The following is a 20,512-nucleotide window of genomic DNA, read 5'->3' as shown; positions in this document are numbered from 1 at the left end:
ATCCAGATTGAGTTTAGCATACGGCAGTTGTAATACAAAATGGGGTAATTTCACTCATTTGATTTCATAACCAAGCATTATCCTGATTCAACTGGGAAATAAACCTTAGCTGGTGTTGTTTGATCAATTAAACATGATCAAATCATCCCCATGGCGTATCTCTTAACAGTGCTATGCCGGATAATTGGAGCCTGGCATAGCAAACTAAAATATAGAATTCAGTAATAAAATTACAAAGTCAACAGTAATGCTATTGTTTATTTCATATACATTCTAGTGCCATGGCATCTGCAACTCGTACATTTCTCTGCATCCTTGAACAGGAATGATATTTATTCACATTCAAAATCCATCAGTGGGAGCACCACTTTCAGTTATCCGACGCCACTTTGACTTCGCCAGTCTCTTTCACTCCTGGATCAACATTTTTATCTTTTACCTCAACTTGAACTTCTGCTGCTGAGTTCTCCTCCTTCCTTCATCCACTCGATAATAAACCTATGTTTGTTTGTAAGAGAATGGTTAAGATCAATGGCAGATGTTTCGCAAAATGAGACATCACACCTCACAACCACTAGAAGTAAGAAAATTGTCACTGATTATCATACCACGGATGTCCGAGGTGGTGAGAGTACTTTAAAAGAGTTGGGACGGCCGTTGAAATTTGTTTCAGGAACCCCTGGTATTCCTTCTGGGAACGTGAAGTGGTCTACATCATGGCCTACCTGCCAGTAATATGTGATCAATGCATCAATAACTTCTGATACAAATAGGGAGATGGCGCATTCCCATTTTGTTTTTGCTCTAATTTAATTTGCAATATCCCTAAAATTATTTCTTCTACTTATAGGTATAATTACTCATGCAAAGGACTTCCTTACTCTTCCATGTCCGCCAAATTCGAAAGCATCACTGTCTAGTGCAACTCTGTACTTCCCAGGTAAGTCACACCCCACTTTGTACCTGCATATTTCAAAACAAAATTTACTCATTAATGTAATTCCCCTGTACAATCACTGTCTAAATTGCTTCTGTCGAGCATGTAGCTACATCAACAAAAAGCAAAAGGAAATGTACCCATCATATGTGTTTACTGGATGAAAATTGAATACAAAAACTAGATCTCCACGTTCAAAGACAATAACCTGCAATACACAATTTCAAAGATAATCTTCAGTTGAAATAAGCCACCATCTCTGTTTACATTCACACTTCACTAGTTTGTCCATAAATTGGTACTCATAAAAATGCAAAGAGAAAAACTTGAAAACCCTACAAAAGATATATATACTACTTCAAAGAGTTGCTGCTCAGAAGCATACTTCAATGAAGAAGTATTGTTTAGATGCATAGTAATTTAAATGGTTTGTTCCTGATACTCCAATTTGACGTATAATCGGGAATCACCTATCCACTTGCTGATATTTGTATGAAAGAATACTACCATTGTTCAAAAACCATAGATATACACCAATACAATATCATACCTTGTCTTCTTCATTTGTGCTGCTCACTATCTGCTTTGTTGATGAAAGGAACGAAAATTTCTCATCCAGCAAGTGCATAGCTCTGTCAAATGTGTTCATAAACTGGACAAGTTGCAAGTATAAGGATGTAGGAACTGATAATAAGCTTTAATTATTGCATGTAAAGGCAAATAAATCAAGTACTGGGCAAGTGGTTCCAAAGCCAATTGATAACCATGTTCTGCCATGATTCCATGTGACAACTAATTAACCATTAACCCAGACTGATTGTCGTAGAAACATGGTTTAGAAGTGAAAACAAATGGTGAACATAGATTTAGCATTTTGAGGACATGAACTGTGAAACTCAGATGGAATGACAGTACATATTCTATATTGGTCCAGTAAATCTGATTTGTGTTATATAAATGTGCACATACATGAAAGCTTGACACGCAAGCACACACATGAAACTCTACCTGGACCCCATGTAGTTATTTCTCAATTCATCTAAGGCGACATGCCATCAACAGAACATGCAACAGTATGCAAAAGTTAACAAATGCTAAAAGTAGTCAATGTAGATTTTGTCTCAAGAGTCCAAACCTTATATCTTAGATGATCTGTATCTACCAGGTTCCATTGGCGTCTGCACTTCTCATAACTCCACCCATTTCCATCTCTAGGAAAGTCAATCCATTCAGGGTGTCCGAACTATAAAATAAACGAAACTTTTTACATGGTAGCCACTTGCAACACTTTTCTCATGTCTTAAATTCTCACAACAAATAATAATAATGGCTCTCTATCTAAGATATTTCAAGGTGCTGCTGCACTGCAGCGCCAAGAGTTGTATGTTGACTGCAAGAGCAAATGTGCTTACCTCATTACCCATAAAGTTAAGGTAGCCCTCGCCCCCTAATGCCATAGTTATAAAATGTATCATCTGAAAAAGTCAAAACAAACAGTGAGAGCTAATCTTGTCCAGAAACTTAATATTGAGTCAAAAACACGTCACAGATAGTTCAGGACACCAGATACTCTCCAAACCCAAAATGAAAGTTGGTGACCCAAAAGATGGTCAGTGATAGGTGAATTTGTTGAAGTAATTTGATCATTGTGACCATTTATTATATATGCATATAAAACTGAACAAGTGAAAGAAACTATTCAAGGAGACACCTGCCAACGAAACAGCATATGCAGTTGATGCTTCCAGTACCAAAAGTAAAAGAACAAACCTTGTGAAGAGCAATTCCACGCTCAACAGTAGGAGAAGCATTGTTCAAACAAGACATGCCAGAGTACATTTCTTTATCCATCAGAAAGAATGCAATCGTCTTGTCACCCACAATTGCCTGCAACAAGCAGTATCGACTGAAATCGAATAGAGAGGGGTATGTTGGCAACAATGACGAGACAACTAAACCAAACCATATACATCATGACAAAACTTGAACTCTCTCGCACAAGAAGAAAAAGCATACCTGATCATGACTCTCAGCATAGGAGACACACTTCTCGGTGTATCTCCTATTTGTCAAGCTCCATGAGATTTCTTTCATTGACCACTGCTCGTCTTTCTTGTTTTTCACATAATCAATCCACTTATCAGGGACGGCCATTGCCAGCCGGTAGTCAAAACCAACACCTCCTTCAGAGACAGGCCGACCAAGTCCAGGCATCCCAGAAACATCTTCGGCAATTACAGTTGCAGATGGTAATATCTTATGAATCAGATAGTTGGCAAGCATCAAATAAACAACAGCATCAACATCTGTTGCTTCACTGAAATACTCATAATAATTCCCTGTAAATGCCATGTTTATGCCATGGTGATGATACAGCATGGAGGTTACCCCATCAAATCGAAAACCATCAAACTGATACTCATCCAGCCACCACCTTAAGTTGGACAAAAAGAAGCGGAGAACTTCCCAGTTAGCATAGTTGAAAAGTCGGCTATCCCATAACTTATGGTAGCCTCTATCACCTGCGTGGAAGTAGGACTCTTGTGTGCTTTGACCAACTTCAAAGCCATTGAGGCCATCAGTGACGTTCTTACTTGCATGACTGTGAACAACATCCATCAACACTTGCAAACCTAGGGAATGTGCTTTATCAATAAGATATTTAAGGTCCTCAGGAGTTCCAGATCTACTGCTCACAGCAAAGAAGTTTGTCACATGATAGCCGAAGGATGCATAATAGGAATGCTCCATCACAGCCATCAGCTGGACTGTGTTGTAGTTATTTGCTCGGATACGAGGCAAAATATTATCAGCAAATTCTCTATATGAACTGATGCGGGGTTCTGAGCTACTCATTCCAACATGGGCCTCATATATTCGTGGAGCCTTGGGTTTTGGAGGCCGACCATGCTTAAACTGATACCTGCATGATCCAATTGATGAAACTTATCAGAAAACCAAGCTAAATTATAAAGAGGATAACTTGGAAAGTAAAACAGGTTCTACCCTCAGATGCCACAATTTAAGTTGCTAGTAAGTGAAAGTAAGCAAGTCATGAGACCATTCAGCGACTTCATAGAGAAAAGTCGAAGACCTTACCTTTCTGATGGTGGTGGATCCCAATAGACACCATCATATGGAGCAGCAAATCTTGCAGGATCCACAGTGGCATATTTAATCCAAGCGGGAATACGATCGACCCAAACTCCATTTCCATGCTTGAACCGGAACTTAACCTTTGAATTGTGAGGAATAGCCGGATTTCCACCGAAGTCGTGAAACTTGATACTCCACACTCCAAACTGGTCCTTCTCCATCTTGTGCTTGGAGCCTTCCCATCCATTAAAATCTCCAACAAGTTGTGCCTCCCTGAGTTTTAGCATTACATTAATCAACCAAAACATAAATCACACTTCTAAAAAGCTAACTCGAATGGTTGTTCAAAACCTAAATGAACTCACTGAGCTGCAGGCGCCCATTCACGGTACACAACTCCACCATCTTCTCTGTTAAATCCAAATTTCACATAACCTACACCAGCAGCACAACAGTGTTAGCTAAACAGTCCCATATCCTCACATTCATAAATATATCCATGATAAACCACCAATGTGAAAAAGCATTCATGACAAGTAAAAACGAATCACCTCGAGCGAATTCCTCTAAACCTCCTTCGAATTTCTCAATGAGACTTTTCTGCTCCAAATATCTCTTGATTCTGTACTTGAAGTGATCCTTGTACGGCTCCAAGTTTGCATCCGTCCTCAAAACACCAATATCTTCCATCTCGTCTTCACTAATCGTCATCCTCGAGCTGTCGTCTGTTAAAACCGCTCTAACTTTGCGATCACGCTCCAACTAACAAGCCAAAAAACAATTGAAGATCCCAATAAATAACTAAACTTCAACAGAAAATCAAGGCTCCTATGACTACATGAATATGAAACATGTGAAGCAGACTTGCCTTCCCATATGACAATACTCTATATTGAAGAAGCGGAAAAGAGGGTGCTTTAGGCTGAGTCAGCCTCGGCCGGAGGTTGTTGTTGTTCTTGGAACACGAGAAAGACAGAAAAGAAGAACTGAGATGAAGACCCAGAGAGCCCAACATGCTCTTCAGCGATTGCTAAGCCTCACTGGTGAGTCTATGAGACTTGCACTCACTCTCACCGTGCCACGTTCTGCCATGAGCAGCAGAATAAGAAGGCCTCTGGACGGTTGGTGCTGCTTCTGGGGAGGGACCCGCAATTCACGAAAACGATGGCTGGATTTGATTACATTAGCTCGTACTGCTTCTTGTTCTTGTTCTGGAAAAAAAGAGATGTGATTGCTTTGGAAGGGAAACAAAGTATCGTAGTCCGCGTGACGTGCGACGGATCGCTCGGTAGGAACTAGGAACCGTTGGTTCGCCTTTTGCATTCCAGTGCCCACGTGTGGCTTCCAGGTGTTCTATACACTTTTCAATATTTGAATATTCCACATTTTATTCTTTTTTTTTTTTTGAGATATATATTGGATCTTTGTACAAGATGTGACATATGCTTGGAAGAATTGTAGGTCAAATAGATCAATGGGATCTTAATGAACCGTATGTGTGTTATGTGAATCGAGATGCTCTTTCATCTTCTTTGAACGAACGATCTTACTTCTAGATGTGGTTGATTTTTTGTTTAAAATTATTTGATGTATCGAAATTAAGCGGTGTTTTTTTATTTTTCCATTTCCTCTTTATATTCAACTAGATTCGTTTATGTATGATGCACGTGTTAATTTAGAGAAGTTTTAAATACACATATTTAATTACTTAATACATATTCATATCTTTTCAGGCTTTAAATCAAATTTCATGGATATGGGAAATGACTAAAATATGCCCCTAATTAAGAAAATATAAATATTACAATCTTAAAAAACTTCATAAACTAATAATGTGAGAAATTAAATAAGTTTCTGAGAAAAAATATTATATTTATTTGATAGAAAATTAAGTGGAAAATTTTGATTATCAATTCATCAATTTATTTCTTTCTTAACAAATTTATAATTTTCAAGTTCGAATGTCAAACTAAGGTAATATATGTTAAGATATTATGACCTTTCTCATTTTAATGCAATTTTTCTTCTTAAAAAAATCGACAATGAAAATGAAAAATAGGTAAAAATTTATCAAATAAGAATGATTCATTTACTGATTTTCATGTTTGAGAAGTCATATTAATGTAAGAATTTCTTAATAATTAATATTTATGGACCACTACAAATTCAGTGTGTCTTAGTACATACTAATTATATGCTTTTTTTTTAAATTATATGAAATTATTTGATACCATGAGTTAATGGTATTTTAGACACTTTAGGTTGTGTATTTAGTATCAAATTCGAATGAAAAATAAAATAAATGGTGTATTGAGTAGTGAGTGTGTATTTAAAATTTATCGTTAATTTATCACACATGTACACAATAAAAAAAACATACTTTATTTGTCATTAACAGAATTATTTTATATAATTGTGTTTAATATGAAAAGTATTTTAGACAAAACATGTGATTTTTAAAAGAACGCTAGTGAATCATCCCTCGAAACTTCTTCACACTTGTTTCTCCCTTGTCCATATATTGATTACTCCATTTTCCAACCTCGGATTCTCCTACTAGGCTACTGCTATGGGTTAACCCAGGCGCCACGACCCAGTTGGTAGATGTTTGCAGCCCAGATAGGCCGAAGCCTGATGACTCAATGTTAAAAATAATAAAAAAGTAAAGGATCCCGGCCAAATAGTGAAGCCCAATCCTAAACCCACCGGCAGCGGGACACCTAGTAGAACCCAGCAGACGAGCGCGGCGGAGTCATCTTCAACCAGAAAAAGAAAACAAGAAGAAAAAAGAGATAAAGCTATGGAGGGCGAAGAAGGAGGAGGGTTAAGGCTGAGCAAGAGATTCTCAGACAAAGGAGGCGAAGTCGATAACAAAACCAAGTCAGGCACAGCGTGGAGCCACTCGTTCCTGAACCAGAAGCCATGGCACCCTCTCTCTTACCCCAACCAACGCCGCAAATGGATCGCCGAGCAGATCCAGGCCCAGCACCAGCGTCGCTCCGAAGAAGTCTCCCGCGAGGTTTACCTCCCCTCTCTCTACCACCCCTTCAACTTCAATTTCTCAATTTCAATTTCTCAGCTTCAATTTCTCATCGCAGTATCAGCAAGAGCAGGAGTTATTTCGCCAGGCAGCTCTCATCTCCAAGAAAGATAAAGAAAAGGTCGTAATCTCCTTCTTCTTCTCTTTGCAATTTGACCTAAGCTAGCGGCATTTGCTTAACTATGTTGTATTATGTGTAGATTGAGACTATGAAAGCTGTTAGCTTCATGTATGTGCGGCCGCCGGGTTACAATGCCGAGAGTGCCAAAGCTGCAGAGCTTGCCGATGAGAGTATGAGAGATGGTCACCAACAAGCACAGACAGCCGGTCCTTCTACTTCAATGTATAATGCATTATATTTTTGCTTTTCGGCCATTGTTTGTGTTTTTTATTTGTGTGTATGCTAATCAAGTATTGCTCGTTAGGCCAACTGGTGGTGAAGAAGCCAAGAAGAAACCGAGGCCGAAAGATGTGTTTGGCCGCAGTTTGCCTACTGAACAAGAGTTTGAGGTGTTGAAAAATGCTCCCAGGTGTGTCTTCAGTATCGTTTTCAGCATGCAGTTTACTTGTTTGTGTTATTATAGTTTCTAGATTGTAATGAATGCGGCAACTTGGGATATCAAGACGGGGAGATTGAATCTTACAAGTGAGGCTGCATTCAGCCTGATGCATAATGAAAGGCTATATGATATTGAATAGGTGCATCTGGTTACAAAAAGTTGTTTGAATCTCGTAATGGGATTTACCTTTCCTCATAGGACAGTTGCGATATTGATGTTTAGTGAACTCTAGTTTCAATTCGCTTTTACCTAGCTGAATAGGTAGTTGCACTACTTTAAATGATGCTTTGATTTTTTTTGGTTTATAATCTCAATATATGTTGCAACTGGAACATGAGAGTTATTCGTTGTTATTTGCTATCATTGAACTGAATTGGTACATTTAATTTAAAATCATATTGTTTTTTTTTAATAATGAGAAGCATGACAATATATGTTCTGTTTTGTTTTTAAAGGCTGGAAACTGGTGTTGCTGCAAGGGCAAAACCATTTGGAGTTGAATTGCGCAATGTTAAGTGTGTGAGGTGTGGAACATTTGGTCACCAAAGTGGTGATCGTGAATGTCCATTGAAGGATGTGATAATGCCTAACGAAGAGAGCCGACTGAAAAGGGACGACCCCTTGACTGCCATTCTTGCACACACAGATCCGAGTGAGGTCAGTCTTATTCTCATTTAAATGGTCAAATGATTAGGTTTGCATGAGCCTAAAATAACAGGGCATGGATCATAGTGTGACTGTGTCTGTTTTTTCTCTCCTTTTTATTACTTCCCCCTCCCCTCCCCTCCCCTCCCCTTCCTTTTTTTTTTTTTTGAGAATTGACTGTGAATTATTACAATCAAAGTTCTTAAGATCTGTTTAACATTTCAAATAATTTTGCCTCTTGTGCTGATTCAAAGTTTCCCTGTTTACAGTTTACTCTCTTTGGGAGGCAACTACTATAACTATTGTGCCATGTACTCTAAATTTTAGAGCGCTGTTATGAACTTATACCTATAATCTTATTTTGCTTTATTTTTCAGCCACTGAAATGGGAGCTCAAGCAAAAGCCAGGAATTAGTCCTCCACGTGGAGGGTTCAGGCCAGATGATCCCAACCAACAAATAGTTGCCGAGGATGATATATTTGATGAGTATGGAGGTATGTATCTTTCAATTTCAGTTCATTCTGGAATATGCATGTATATTTCGTGTCTTTGTCGTACATGCAAATAACTTCCAACCTCGTCCATTATTAGGATTTCTTGGTGAGAATGTGATCCCTGACTTACTGGCCAACTTCTCAAGCAAACCCAAGAAGAAATCCAAAAAGAAGAGCAAGCGCAAAACAAACAAGTCACCATCCATTAGTGGAGAAGACAGGTCATCTTCTGATGAGGATGACAAGAGGAGATCAAAGAAGAAAGCACCCAAGCTAAAGAAGAAGAAGCATAAGCATTCTGAATCAAGCTCACCAGAGATTGATAGACATGAAGTAAAGAATAAAGACAAGGATTCTTATTCATTGGAGGATTTGAATGATGAAAAATATAACAGAAGTACCAAGGATAAACGGAAGCATTCTCATTCATTTGAAGATTCTGACATGGATAGGTGGCAGAACAGAAGGGACAAAAGCAGAGACAGAGATGTGAATTCGTCTCAAGATTCTGAGCCCGATAAGAACAAAAGAGGTAGCAGACACAAGCATGCTTACTCATCAGAGGATTCAGATGGTGAAAAACGTCATAGAAGTACAATGAACAGACAAAGGCAATTTAGAAGGAAGAAGAGCAGAGACAATAGTGCTAATTTCTCCGAAGATTCTGAGCCAGATAGGCACCTTCTAAGTGAAAAGAGAAGACACCAGAGCAGACAACTGCATTCTTATTCATATGAAGACTCCGAGTCAGATAGGCAACATAGAAGTGACAAGAGAAAGCGGAGGGGACACCGGCATTTTTCTTCATCTGAAGATTCTGACACAAGTAGGCGAAGTAGAATTGAAAGAAGCAGGGATGAACTCTCCTACACATATAATGAGGCTGATGAGAAAAGGCATCATAGAAGTAGAAACAGTAGACACAACTCACACAAGCGCTAGATGTATATTCCAACTCTTGAGGATCAGAGGTAGACAATATTGCAGTTGCGATCATCAGTTCATCAATCTTTTGGGTATCAAAACAACTCTTTCATGTGTGTTTTCGAACAGCTGGCTTAGGAACTGCTCCGGTGGAAATGAGCTTTATGAGCTTTACTCGTAAACGTAACAAGGAACCGAGTTAATTGACATGACGAATTATCTGTCACCGTGTTTGTTTCAAACCTTGTATTTGTGAAATTGATAGTCAATTGTTAGTTTGTTACAACTTCTAGATAAGAAATGATCAATTTTTTTAGATTTTTATTGGTCACTCATAGTTTTACAAATTCGACAGTTTATTTCTTTAAGTTTCAATTTCAACTGATTACTCCTTATACTTTTCAAATTCGAACAATTTGGTATTTCCGTCATCTTTCCATCTAATTTGGGTGTTAAGTCTATCCAATTTATGTTTGTCAAAAAAATAACTTAACACTCAAATTCAGTAGAAAGATGACAGAATGATCAGATTGTTCGAATTTAGAAAATATAATAAGTGATCAGTTGAAATTAAAATTTAAAAGAATAAACTGTCGATATATTAAAAATTAGAGCAATGATCAGATTGTTCGAATTTAGAAAATATAATAAGTGATCAGTTGAAATTAAAATTTAAAAGAATAAACTGTCGATATATTAAAAATTAGAGCAATGATCAGATTGTTCGAATTTAGAAAATATAATAAGTGATCAGTTGAAATTAAAATTTAAAAGAATAAACTGTCGATGTATTAAAAATTTGGTGATCAGTATTTGGTTCTTTTTTTTTTTCTTCCACGTGAAGAAGAAAGAAGAAATATGAATGTTATTTTCAGTACAAGCTTGTTTGAGCAAGATAGTAGTAATGAAGTAGAAATAAATCAAATAAGTAGAATGTAAAAAGAAAACTAGAAGATATACTCTGTGCCCAGTGCCCCAGTTCATTCCAATCAAAATTAGTAGGGTTTTAGTCAGGGTTTAATCATAGATGGCGGTTGCTGGCGCTCACAGGATAAGAGGAGGGTCTCTGACGGCGGCTGCCGCCGCTCTCTCCATCACGAAATCAAAGCTGAGTGTCAAGGCTGGCTGTCCAGAGGTGTGCAAATTTCTCGGCATTTCAGACCCATCTGACCGATCTCGATCTCCCACTGCTCTCATGATTTCCAAGTTCATCAGACTCCACAACAAGCAGGTAATGCCTTTGCTATTTTGATTCTTGGAATTGCAGACCAGCGAGTTATGTTTAATTGGGTTGTGTTATTTAGAGTCCTGGAATCAAGGACCGGAATTGGGAGCAGAACCTGAATATACTATTGCACGGCAAAGATAGAGTTGGGTTGCCAGAGGTCACCAGATTGCTATCGCCGGAATTTACCTATTCCACTATCAAAAGCACAAGCACGGATGCAACAGCCGCTTATGGGCAGATCGAGGCCAACAAATCAAAGAAAATAGCAGGGAAGGTCAGCAAGAAGTAAAGCAGCAGGATATGAGATATCTGAATCTTTCAAGTGATTAAATAAATGACTGTTATCTTTGCATGTCATATACTCTGATGTTCTTATTTCGAGCCATTGGAGTTTTGTTTCATGGTGTGGATATTGCTGAATTGATTGTTGCAGATGATGCTTCTGTATTTCTGTTTTTCTGAACACTATCTAGCCATACCTGTGCAATTGAGTAACAAATGCATAAGACCAAACACAAGAACCAGATGCATAAGACCAAACAAGAAGAACACATGATTATGAACTAAGCTGCAGCTATGCAAAGTGTTTTGGCCGCTTAATTCATAATATCACTCGTGGCAATCTGGAGCTCCATGAGACCATTACTAATCTATTGTAAGCATAGTTAACTTCACATTCTGGATTTACTGCCAAGGTGGCTCTGTATTCTCTGATGGAGCTACCCTCTCCCGGTGCTGAACTTGTAAAGATTACGCTGCTCGCAAACAACGTTCCACGACCGGATGCAATGAGGCAGTGACGGGAAGAATGATTTCCATTAGAGCTAGGGAGTGTCTGACTTACAGCAGTTGTTGTGAAACTGTCAAACAATGCTCATCACTAGTCATGAAGTATCCATTTCTCAGCAACAAAACACACAATTGAACTATTTGTCGCTGTAATAAAATTTTACGGCGTATCATACACACTGTGTATACAAAGTTTTTAGGTCATTATCTTGTTAATAAAATTAAATATCTTTCCCGAATAATTCCCGTCACTTCCACACGTGCACATGCCCAACAACATCAATTACACGTGCGAGGACACATTTAATAATCCAGCACAGAATCAAAAATTCACCACCCATTCTCCGATTGAAATTCGCTTCAATCTCCGGCCACCGGCATGACGATATCAGACGATGAAGGCGAGAGTCTGGCTCAATTTCTCGAGGAAGAGATCCTCTCTGAGGTCTCCGATCAGGTTATCTTCTTCATCCATCTCTCAATTTTCAATCTCCCCAAATCTGTTCAACTTAAAAATCCGATTTTTAGGGTTTATGTTTCTTCAAATTGCTCTTAAATTCTGCGTTTTGATTTGATTCTGTTGCGTTTAATTAGGAGGAGGAGGAAGATGTGATGATAAGGGAGCCCAACCCTAAGAGAATGTGTATGACTGAGGATAAGCCAGAGATTCACAAAACCAAAGAAGAAGATAAAGCGAGCTGCTCTTCATCTTCTTCAACTGCCATTGTTAGAATTGATACCGGAATTTTGACCAAAATCCCACCTGAGCTGTTTCGTCACATCCTCAAGTTCCTATCTTCTGAGGATCTCATTGCTTGTTCACTCGTCTGTAGATTCCTGAATCAAGCAGCATCTGATGAATCCTTGTGGCAACGCTTGTGAGTAATTAGACCACTCTTTAGTCTCTCTTCTGTGTTGTTAGTTTTTTTATTTTCGACGTTTTCGTGATTGAAGGTTCCTGCTTTTTGTATGTTTGTGTTTCAGAGTTTTTGCGTAATGTGCTGAAATGTGTGCAGGTATCGTATGCGATGGGGTCTTCAGCCTCCTACCAGAAAGCTAAGGGACTGTCCTTGGAAACACCTTTACATTAAGGTGCTTCTATCTATATCATTTGCCTTTTGATGTTGTAGTACTTGCTGCAAATTAGCATTGTCAGTTTTGAATCACTTACATTGGACTAGGAATACTTAAGTTTGTAATCGTGTTCGACTGTAGAAATAAATCTAGATGAAGTATATTGGCCCTATAAGAAAACTTGTTTCTTTTGCAGCGTGATGAAGAGGACATGGTAGATATTGGTAGAAATTGCCCGGTTGAGTTCAAGGAGTACTATGTCCAAATGCAAGCTGCCAAAAGAAGTGAAGCACCTCTTCCTTCACAGGTAATTGGAATAACTTAACCCTCATTTTATATGTGTATAGTTGTCTTTCCTTAAAATAAGAAAAGAGCCTGTTGTTATTCTTATTCGTCTACTACAGTAAGTTTACTTTCTTGGGTAAGTAAAATGTTTGCACAATGGTCATGGCAATTCCCTTTCAACAAGATCTATTGTAGTGTTTATTACTAAAGGAAGTAGGAATTGCATCGAAATGGTTGGGCTCCCACAATTTCCTGCCCTGGTATGAATTTTCCAGTTCATCCTTAATTTATATATTCCCTGTACCAAGTTAGAGGGGGAGCAGGTCCTTTTATTGGAAAGTTACTTTTCTTGGAGGAATCTAAGCTATTGGGGTGGTTATTGAATCTTCTGATTTGCTGGATATTATTAGTAATGTTGCAGTGCATGTGTATGAAAAATTGGGTTCTTTTTCTTGCAAACCCTTTCTTTGCTTAATAACTTAGAATTTTTGGTCTCTCTAAGAGTCTGAAGTTATGTGCAAGAATTCAACTTTTTCACTTGGCTTTTAGCTCATGGAAAGGTCTATACTTTTTTGATACTATTTGAAGGAATGCCCCACTCTTCATTAGCTATTCAGTGTACCACTCTCCAAATCCAAAACAATGGCTGCATCTTCTGACCAAGTTTGCACTACACTTTTATAACTTGGATTTGGAATAGATTGGTCAGGGTCTTTGGTTTGGACTGGGGAACTCCTGGAGACTGTATTGATTGGTTAGGGAATTTGGACAGAGATGCCGACAAGAGGACTGACACGCTGTGGAAGTGTTCTGTTTTGGCCTCTCTGTGGGTATGCTCGGACAATATAGCAATTATCGATTGCAATGATGAACTGCTTTTTCTTTTTTCCAAAAAAAAAAGAAAAAAAAATTTCCTCACTAGTTGATAGAATTTAATATATATGTATGTCGTGTTGGGGGCCTATGTGTAGGCAATTAATTTGTTGCTTGTGGGTTAAGGGTTTTGTAGATCTCTCTTTTCCCACCCAGTGGCAAAGTTTACCCAATTGTTGATAGTAATTTGGTCATTTAGTCTTTTCAATCTTACTTCTTCATTGCATTATTAGTCTCCATAAAGTGACAATTTATTAGGAGATTCTTTTAAACTTTATGTGTTGATTTGCCTTTACCTTTGTTCTTAGGTGAAAGTGAATGATGATGGGTTAATTCTTGACAAGACAGTTGCTGATCAAGTTTCCATCTGGAAAAGAAGTAAAGGCCTGACTGATAAGGTGTCAACCGATCATGGTTGTTCCGGTGAAAAGTGTACTTACTACCAAGTTGGAGATGTGTTTGTTTGCGAGAAGACTGGTCAGGTTCATGGTAGGGGATACTCTCAATGACTTGCTTACACCTTGTGTCTTGATGCATATATCTAGTAATCTAGGAACCATTTGAATCTGATCCAGTTTTTTCTTTTCTTTTCTTCAGTATGTGATGAGTTTTGCAGAGAAGCTGTTATGGATCCGGCTAATATGCTTTGGGTCTGTCAAATATCTGGTCATTGCTTTGATAATGTAATGTCACCACAAGAAGGAGAGTCAGATTCAGTGAGTGGAAATCTCCTCAACCTTACATTTTTAATTGTCATACAACTCTACAAGTTTTAATGATGTAGCACTTCATTTGTCCCCATGATATGTTGAATAACTTGAATTGTATGAGTGATTACATACGAGGGCACCTTACCAACCATGATAAGAAAATTGTTGCCTATGATCAGTCACCCTCTGCTCACTCCTCTTTTTGTTTCTTGTAGTTTCAATATACATGATGTTGGTATGTATGTAGTTCCAGTACTCATTCATTTTCTTGACAAATCTTTCAGGAACAGCAGCAGGAAGATCCGACAGATGAGCCAGAACCATTCATGGGATCTGGCCGCTTTGGTAAGTCAGTTGCATCTTTTATTACTCTGAGAAGTTGCATGTTGAACATCAAATGCATTATTTTATAGTGGTGTGCAAAACTCATTGTGTTGTTGCTTGTTGTGGCAGCGCGAGCTTATTTGCTGGGATATAACTGCGCGGATGAGAAGGAGCTAGAAGCTACTTTGAGGTTCCTTTGAACAGATCAAGGCCTCCTATCTTGGTGATGTTTGGCATGGGCCATCTTGTACTATCTGTACTAGCTATCTTAAAAGTTGAGATCCCCAGCTGTGTATGCCTGGAGTTAGAGTAGATTCTATTTCATTTTCTTTTCCTGGAGTTTATTGTTAGAGCAGGTCCGGGGGAGTGTACTATCTACATACCTACTACTGCTGTCGTTGTTAAGCTATTACAGCCTATTACAGAGCTGCCCTTGCTGGCTTTTAGCATTGTATGAGCTATTTTTAAGTAATAAATTTATATTTACTCAAAATCAAAATGTGTTTATTTCTACTTAGAAAGGGTCCAGTTCTTGAAGCCAATATCAAAAACAGATTATGGTCTCATTGTTATGCCACACTGAACCTCAATGACTTGCAGTGTGGTTTAGGTTAAAATTGTGGGTGAAATAATGTCGAATTTGATCATGAAAATAGGGTGTGTCTGAAACTCGAATTACAAATTGATACTTGACCTTAGGTACGGAAGTAACTTTTAAGAGTTTTTGTAGTAACCCAATCATACAGTTAAAAAAAGTAAAACAATTTCTATCAACTGTGTAAATGTATTTACTGTAACAGTGCTTGTAAATTACACCAAGTGTGTAGTAAAAAGTTGAAAAAAAAAAGAAAGTAAAGAAAGGTGAGAGCGGCTCACGCGCCGCATCTGTTCCTCTCGGTGCAGGAAACCCTAAATATTATTGTGAAAGGACAATCTAAACCATCCTGTGCTCATCTCTGCAACGCCACACGCCTCAATCTCTTCCATCGGCTTCGCTTTGCTGGGTACGCTTTGCCTTCTCCTTCTTTCTTTTACTCGTTTACTTACCGATTCCGATTGTTGTTTTTGACCGGGCAGAATCCTCGTCTCCCTCAGTATCGCTTTTATACAGATCAATTCTGTGAACTTGTACTGTATTCTAGGGTTTCAATTTACTAATTTACCTGTAAAAGTTTCAATATATCATTATTGCTATTGAGCGACTAGGATGCCGTGTTTTAATGAATTACGATTTATTGATGCTTTAGACAATTGAAATTGTATCTAGTCTAAGGTTGATTTGATCGTAGAGTTTTAGTTTTGTTGAAATTCGACAGTTTTGAACTGATTTTCGCCTCGTTAAATCCATCTAGAGCAGATAGAGGGAAAGTTTAAGTGTGTATAGCGTTGAATGCCAGCTTTGTTTCTAATTTGTTGCTCTATCTGTGTGTATTGATTGGCAGTGGAGAAGGAAAATTAAGAGATGTCGGACCGGTTAACTCGTATAGCTATTGTGAGCTCTGACAGATGCAAGCCCAAAAAGTGCCGCCAGGAATGCAAAAAGAGCTGTCCTGTCGTTAAGACTGGTAAACTAGTTCTCGTTCGTTGAACAAAAAGTTAATTATAAGCCGAGGCTGTTGTTGTTGACTCATCTGATCTGTAATCTGCAGGGAAGCTATGTATCGAGGTTACTACCGCAGCTAAAATTGCTTTTATCTCCGAAGAGTTGTGCATTGGGTGTGGTATTTGTGTTAAGGTAAGGAATGTTTATTTTATAAATTATCCTGTTCACTTCTCTAATTTGTTCCAAGTTTGTTTGTTTGTTTATTTATAAGCCTTTCCATGACTATATCTCTTGTTTTGCTGTAGAAATGCCCGTTTGAGGCGATTCAGATTATTAACTTGCCAAAGGATTTGGACAAAGATACCACTCATCGTTATGGGGTTAACACCTTCAAGTTGCACAGGTTAGTACTTAGTACCATACCACATTATTAGGAAGCCCTTACTTTATTTTGGTTGTTGTAAGCGAAACGATTTACAATTTCAGGTTACCAGTCCCAAGGCCTGGCCAAGTTCTTGGTTTGGTTGGAACTAATGGAATTGGGAAGTCAACTGCCCTCAAAGTATTGGCTGGAAAACTGAAACCAAATTTAGGCCGTTTCAATGTAACACTCCTTAAACCATATTATCAGCTGTTCCCTTCTCTGATAAAGATATCATCTTGGTATTTATTGATTCATTTCTTTTTTATCTTTCTTTCCCAGAATCCTCCAGATTGGCAGGAAATCTTGACCTACTTCCGTGGATCTGAGTTGCAGAATTATTTCACCCGAATTCTGGAAGACAATTTGAAGGTAGTCTTTGACTTTGATGCTTGTAACTTCCCTCATTGGATAGGACTTTCAATTCTAGATATATCTGACCTTACATGTGTTCTCTTGACCTGTTGTGGCTTATTTTGATTCAATGTGGACTGTCAACTTTTTTGTTTTTCTTTTATTGCTTGTTTCGCTTACATGGATTCATACGCTCACAGTTCTGCCTAGGAAACTAGTTAGGCCTTATAGGTTGTTTGTTCCCAACTCTCCAGTTATGTTTCTTACTCCATTTTGGAAATTAGCTAGGACTTGTAACCGTTGCTAATTGAGGCTGATTTGATTTCCAATTTGGAATACTTTACTCTCTCTCTCTCTCTCTCTCTCTATATATATATATATATATATATATATATATATATATATACAGTTTCTGAGTGGTCAGTGAAAGGAACTATTTATTGGCTATTAAAATTACAAATCTGAGGTTAATTTGTCACCAAATTAGACTGATAAGCACTCCTAGTGCAACAGGTTAGGCCTTTCAAAACGGTCATGTGTTTGAATACTGAAAGTTCTGGCATTGATCCTGGCCTGGCTATGCTGATATCTTCGCCTAGGCCCATGTCTACTCATTTAGGATAAATTTGGTTTATTTTGTCAACCTATCTTTTTCTTATGAATGCTTTTCTGCTCTTTTTGGTCATCATGTGTACCGTCTTAGTGCTAAATATTGTATTATTGTTGTCATTATTCCATGCTTATATAGTTTACATTTGATTTCATAGGCCATTATAAAGCCCCAGTATGTAGATCACATTCCAAAGGCCGTTCATGGAAATGTAGGGGAGGTTCTCAACCAGAAAGATGAGAGGGGTGTGAAGGAAGAATTGTGTCGTGACCTTGAACTGAACCAGGTTATTGATCGTAATGTGGGGGATTTATCAGGTGGAGAGCTTCAAAGGTTTGCCATTGCTGTTGTTTGCATACAAAATGCAGAGATATATATGTTTGATGAGCCTTCAAGTTATCTTGATGTGAAACAAAGGCTCAAAGCTGCCCAAGTTGTTCGATCGTTGCTTAGGCCTAATAGGTTTGTGGTTAATTATATCCAGCAATTTGTTTGCCCAATAAGTTGAAGTTCCCTCTCTTAATTATGTTCCACAAACTTTTGGTAATGGGTATATGTGTTTGTGTTGTTCAGCTATGTAATTGTTGTGGAGCATGATTTGAGTGTCCTGGATTACTTATCGGACTTTATCTGCTGTTTGTATGGGAAACCGGGTGCATATGGAGTTGTAACCCTTCCGTTCTCAGTTAGAGAAGGAATCAATATCTTTTTGGCTGGATTTGTTCCTACTGAAAACCTGAGGTTTCGTGATGAATCACTGACCTTTAAGGCAAGACTATAATTTTTGAATGAATGCTCTTTGACTTATTAGTACTTTGTGATTTACTATGTTGGCTTTTCTAGGTTGCTGAGACTCCACAGGAGACTGCTGAGGAAATTGAGACATATGCACGGTATAAGTACCCAACAATGACAAAAACACAGGGAAATTTCAGGCTTCATGTGATGGAGGGTGAATTCACTGATTCACAGATTATTGTCATGCTCGGTGAGAATGGAACAGGGAAAACAACATTCATTCGTATGCTGGTATATTTCTTTTTACCATCACAAATCAATTTGTATCTTGAATTGTTTTCTCATCTCTCTCTCTCTCTCTCTTGAGTGTAGACTTTGAGACATTAAGTACTTGTATTTGTTCATTTTGCAGGCTGGTTTATTGAAACCTGATAGTCAAGATTCCGATGTGGAAATTCCTGAATTTAATGTATCGTATAAACCGCAGAAGATCAGTCCAAAGTTTCAACACACTGTCAGACACTTGTTACATTCAAAAATTCGTGACTCGTATACTCATCCCCAGTTTATGTCAGACGTGATGAAGCCTCTTCTTATTGAGCAACTAATGGATCAAGAAGTTGTAAATCTCTCTGGTGGAGAGTTGCAAAGGGTTGCATTGTGTTTGTGCCTTGGAAAGGTAAATTATCTTGATTGGTGGCATTATATTTATGTTCGAATGTTAACATATATTACTTAAGTTTTCATTTGCTGGAGAACAAACTATGTAAACAGAGAGTTTAGCTGTTCACAAGCACATATTCACTTTTCAGTGTGTCCGTGATTATGGATGATTCTGATACATTTCTGTTTGCTTAATGCAGCCAGCTGACATTTATCTGATTGATGAACCGAGTGCGTATCTAGATTCTGAGCAGCGTATTGTTGCTTCAAAAGTCATAAAGAGGTTTATCCTGCATGCCAAGAAAACTGCATTTGTGGTTGAGCACGATTTTATCATGGCTACGTACTTGGCAGATAGAGTTATTGTCTATGAAGGGAAGCCGTCCATTGACTGTACTGCAAATTGTCCGCAGTCATTGCTGACTGGAATGAATCTCTTTTTATCTGTAAGTGTTCAAACAATGTTATTTCATCCATTCTAATGAGAGTAGCTAGCGAGGATATGAATTTAGTTTTTAATCTACTAATTGTTTGTGCATAGTCAAAGCTTTCTGCTAACTAACTCATGCTTATTGTACTACCACTATTAGTTTGATGGGTAAATTCTTTTGAAGTACTCTATCTTGTGTCTCCTGTTGAATTTTTTTTGGTTGATGCAGCATCTGGATATCACATTTAGACGAGACCCTACAAACTTTCGTCCAAGAATCAACAAAATGAACTCAACAAAGGACAGAGAACAAAAGAATGCTGGCTCCTACTATTACTTGGATGATTGATATAATCAATAGGGTATTGCTTTCTTCATTGCTACCAATCATATCATTGCTTCAATTATTTCATGTCTTTGTGGTATCTCTTTGTTAATTGGAATTCTACTTTGCAGTTTAGAAAATTTCAGAGGGCATCTATACGAACTCTAAGGGATCTCGGCTCAGGTTCAGGCTCCCAACTGTTGACAGATGAATCAGTGCTTTGTTTGATGAAGAAGTGATACTTGTTTTCCTACATGGATCAGTTTCTAGGCCATTCCAGGTTGCTACTTGAGTTGTGCCCTGTACTGTGCTTGCAGTTCAGTTTTGGTTATCGTCATGAGGCGAGAATCTGAATGTACTATGGTTTCTTTTTATATCCACCATATTTGACTCCGTGTTTTATTTCACTTATTTGAGGAATGGAGTTCTCCATAAATGCGTTCTTTCA

General features: G+C 38.1%; 5 protein-coding genes across 6 annotated transcripts in view; 4 read left to right on the top strand and 1 right to left on the bottom strand.

Moving 5' to 3' along the window:
• The window catches only part of LOC126785115 (F-box protein SKIP31), a 58,119-nt gene extending 42,640 nt beyond the window's left edge, over positions 1-15,479 (top strand). The window contains exons 2-9 of one of the 2 annotated variants that reach the window (XM_050510711.1): positions 12,074-12,171; positions 12,309-12,592; positions 12,731-12,806; positions 12,985-13,095; positions 14,255-14,435; positions 14,544-14,662; positions 14,941-15,001; positions 15,110-15,479. In XM_050510711.1, coding sequence (XP_050366668.1) covers positions 12,094-12,171; positions 12,309-12,592; positions 12,731-12,806; positions 12,985-13,095; positions 14,255-14,435; positions 14,544-14,662; positions 14,941-15,001; positions 15,110-15,180 — 981 coding nt within the window. In that variant the 5' untranslated portion in view covers positions 12,074-12,093 and the 3' untranslated portion in view covers positions 15,181-15,479. Of the gene's footprint in view, positions 1-12,073; positions 12,172-12,308; positions 12,593-12,730; positions 12,807-12,984; positions 13,096-14,254; positions 14,436-14,543; positions 14,663-14,940; positions 15,002-15,109 lie in introns of those variants that run through there. The other variant, XM_050510712.1, reaches the window with a different exon arrangement.
• Positions 46-5,124, bottom strand: LOC126785092 (1,4-alpha-glucan-branching enzyme 1, chloroplastic/amyloplastic). Its single transcript, XM_050510680.1, has 13 exons — positions 4,902-5,124; positions 4,585-4,795; positions 4,399-4,468; positions 4,037-4,306; positions 2,954-3,860; positions 2,708-2,824; positions 2,350-2,412; positions 2,073-2,180; positions 1,488-1,589; positions 1,078-1,145; positions 882-963; positions 609-725; positions 46-498 (listed from the first exon to the last, which is right to left on the bottom strand). Exons 1-13 carry the CDS (start codon positions 5,046-5,048, stop codon positions 436-438), a joined length of 2,325 nt encoding a protein of 774 aa, XP_050366637.1. The 5' UTR covers positions 5,049-5,124; the 3' UTR covers positions 46-435.
• LOC126785097 (uncharacterized zinc finger CCHC domain-containing protein At4g19190) lies at positions 6,773-10,007 on the top strand. Its single transcript, XM_050510687.1, has 7 exons — positions 6,773-7,052; positions 7,132-7,194; positions 7,274-7,416; positions 7,499-7,603; positions 8,089-8,290; positions 8,656-8,773; positions 8,871-10,007. The coding sequence occupies exons 1-7, from the start codon at positions 6,834-6,836 to the stop codon at positions 9,713-9,715; spliced, it is 1,695 nt and encodes a 564-aa protein (XP_050366644.1). The 5' UTR covers positions 6,773-6,833; the 3' UTR covers positions 9,716-10,007.
• Positions 10,624-11,393, top strand: LOC126785119 (uncharacterized). The gene is made up of 2 exons (XM_050510716.1): positions 10,624-10,928; positions 11,002-11,393. The coding sequence occupies exons 1-2, from the start codon at positions 10,725-10,727 to the stop codon at positions 11,212-11,214; spliced, it is 417 nt and encodes a 138-aa protein (XP_050366673.1). The 5' UTR covers positions 10,624-10,724; the 3' UTR covers positions 11,215-11,393.
• A 379-nt stretch (positions 15,480-15,858) lies between the features above and the next one.
• On the top strand, positions 15,859-20,457 carry LOC126782902 (ABC transporter E family member 2). The gene is made up of 13 exons (XM_050508256.1): positions 15,859-15,984; positions 16,423-16,545; positions 16,630-16,715; positions 16,829-16,926; positions 17,010-17,127; positions 17,227-17,316; positions 18,066-18,370; positions 18,482-18,677; positions 18,752-18,937; positions 19,059-19,325; positions 19,510-19,755; positions 19,969-20,101; positions 20,196-20,457. The coding sequence occupies exons 2-12, from the start codon at positions 16,443-16,445 to the stop codon at positions 20,086-20,088; spliced, it is 1,815 nt and encodes a 604-aa protein (XP_050364213.1). The 5' UTR covers positions 15,859-15,984; positions 16,423-16,442; the 3' UTR covers positions 20,089-20,101; positions 20,196-20,457.
• The last annotated feature ends 55 nt before the right edge of the window (positions 20,458-20,512 follow it).

Source organism: Argentina anserina, chromosome 2 (assembly GCF_933775445.1).
Source record: "Argentina anserina chromosome 2, drPotAnse1.1, whole genome shotgun sequence".
In the NCBI taxonomy this organism is placed as follows: Eukaryota; Viridiplantae; Streptophyta; class Magnoliopsida; order Rosales; family Rosaceae; genus Argentina; species Argentina anserina.
The sequence above is the reverse complement of the archived record's forward strand: the minus strand, read 5'-3'. Positions and strand labels throughout refer to the sequence as shown.